Source organism: Crocodylus porosus, unplaced genomic scaffold (assembly GCF_001723895.1).
Source record: "Crocodylus porosus isolate Cpor-Errol unplaced genomic scaffold, CroPor_comp1, whole genome shotgun sequence".
Lineage (NCBI taxonomy): Eukaryota > Metazoa > Chordata > Crocodylia > Crocodylidae > Crocodylus > Crocodylus porosus.
Genome location: NW_017728886.1, coordinates 88,790,793 through 88,792,063, shown reverse-complemented (window position 1 = coordinate 88,792,063; position 1,271 = coordinate 88,790,793). Strand labels below are relative to the sequence as shown.

At 43.3% G+C, this 1,271-nt stretch overlaps 1 gene segment (V, D, J or C); it reads left to right on the top strand.

Annotated features, from left to right (window-relative positions):
- Positions 1 to 431: 431 nt before the first annotated feature.
- On the top strand, positions 432 to 926 carry LOC109310080. The segment is given in 2 exon segments: positions 432 to 484; positions 598 to 926. Coding segments are annotated over 2 exon segments (372 nt in total).
- The last annotated feature ends 345 nt before the right edge of the window (positions 927 to 1,271 follow it).

Sequence of the window (1,271 nt, the reverse complement as noted above, 5' to 3'; positions counted from 1 at the left end):
CTGCCAGCTAGCCCCACACTGTAGCACCCTTCTGCCCCAACCAGCCCCTCCACAGCATGTTGGGGCAGACTGAAGCAGCCCTGGGCAGGCAGGCTGACCCCTGGAGCCCACTACCGGCTGGGGCTGCTCCACCTCAGCTCAAACATGCTGTGGACCCAGATGCACATGTAAATGCAGTGCCCAGAAGCAATAAACTCCAGTGCAAACTGTGCCAGGGTTTATTGTGTTACATTAATAGCACGTTTAGATATACCCAATCAGTGTAGTCAGACCAAGCAGTAGGCATACTGTACTGTATTGAACTACCCTCTCTGCAGCCAGTAGGGCTTCATTGGTTGTTATCCTGAAGAAGTCACTTCCTTTACCCAGCCACGCCTCTCCTTCCATTTAAGATCATCTATCATTTTCCTTTGAAAGCTTCTTGCCAAAGGAGTAGGAAGAATGTCACAGCTGAAGGCTTTCATTCTGGCTTTGGTTTGTTTATGTAAATGTCTTCACCTTGTTTTCACATAATAGATACGCGCACTACTCAGCTGCAGGCTGAGAGCTTCTACATTAATTGTACATCTATTTTTCTGTATTCTTCTTTGTCTACAGATGGCTCCGCACAAGTACTGAAACAAACTCAATTGTCCATCACCAAGGCAGAAAGTAAAACCATACGAATTGAATGCCATGCGACCGTATCTGATTTTGGCAATGCTTATATCCATTGGTATCGACAGAAACCCGGTGCACCTCCAGAGCGAATTCTGTACTTTTCATCACAACTCCACCTTGACAGTGACTCTGATAAGGAAAAGTTTAATGCTGAAAAGAAAATTGACAAGTCCCTCTGTATCCTAACAATAAGAAGAATAGCCTCCAGTGATGCTGCTACTTATTATTGTGCCACTTGGACAGGCACAGCATCAGAAAGCTATTGACAACCTGTACAAAAAGCCCTCTCTGCTTCCTGAACTACAGCCTTCTATATGTGAGACACACACAACTCCAGTTCTTCTTTTCAGCCTGGAACCATCTGCAAAAGCTCTGATTAGTTTTTTCAATAGATAGCAAATGGCAAATGATATGCAGTTCTGGCCTAAGAGAAGTGAATTCTAAGGAAGCATCAGAAATGTGTTTGCCAATACTTGAAAGATGGCACAAGGTGTAAACCTGGCCAACTGAATGAAGTCTGAAAAACATGTAAGCAAAATACTGGTACTGGAAAACAGTGAAAAATATGGAAAATTGTATCAGTTATCAAAAGGAAACAAAACATAATATTT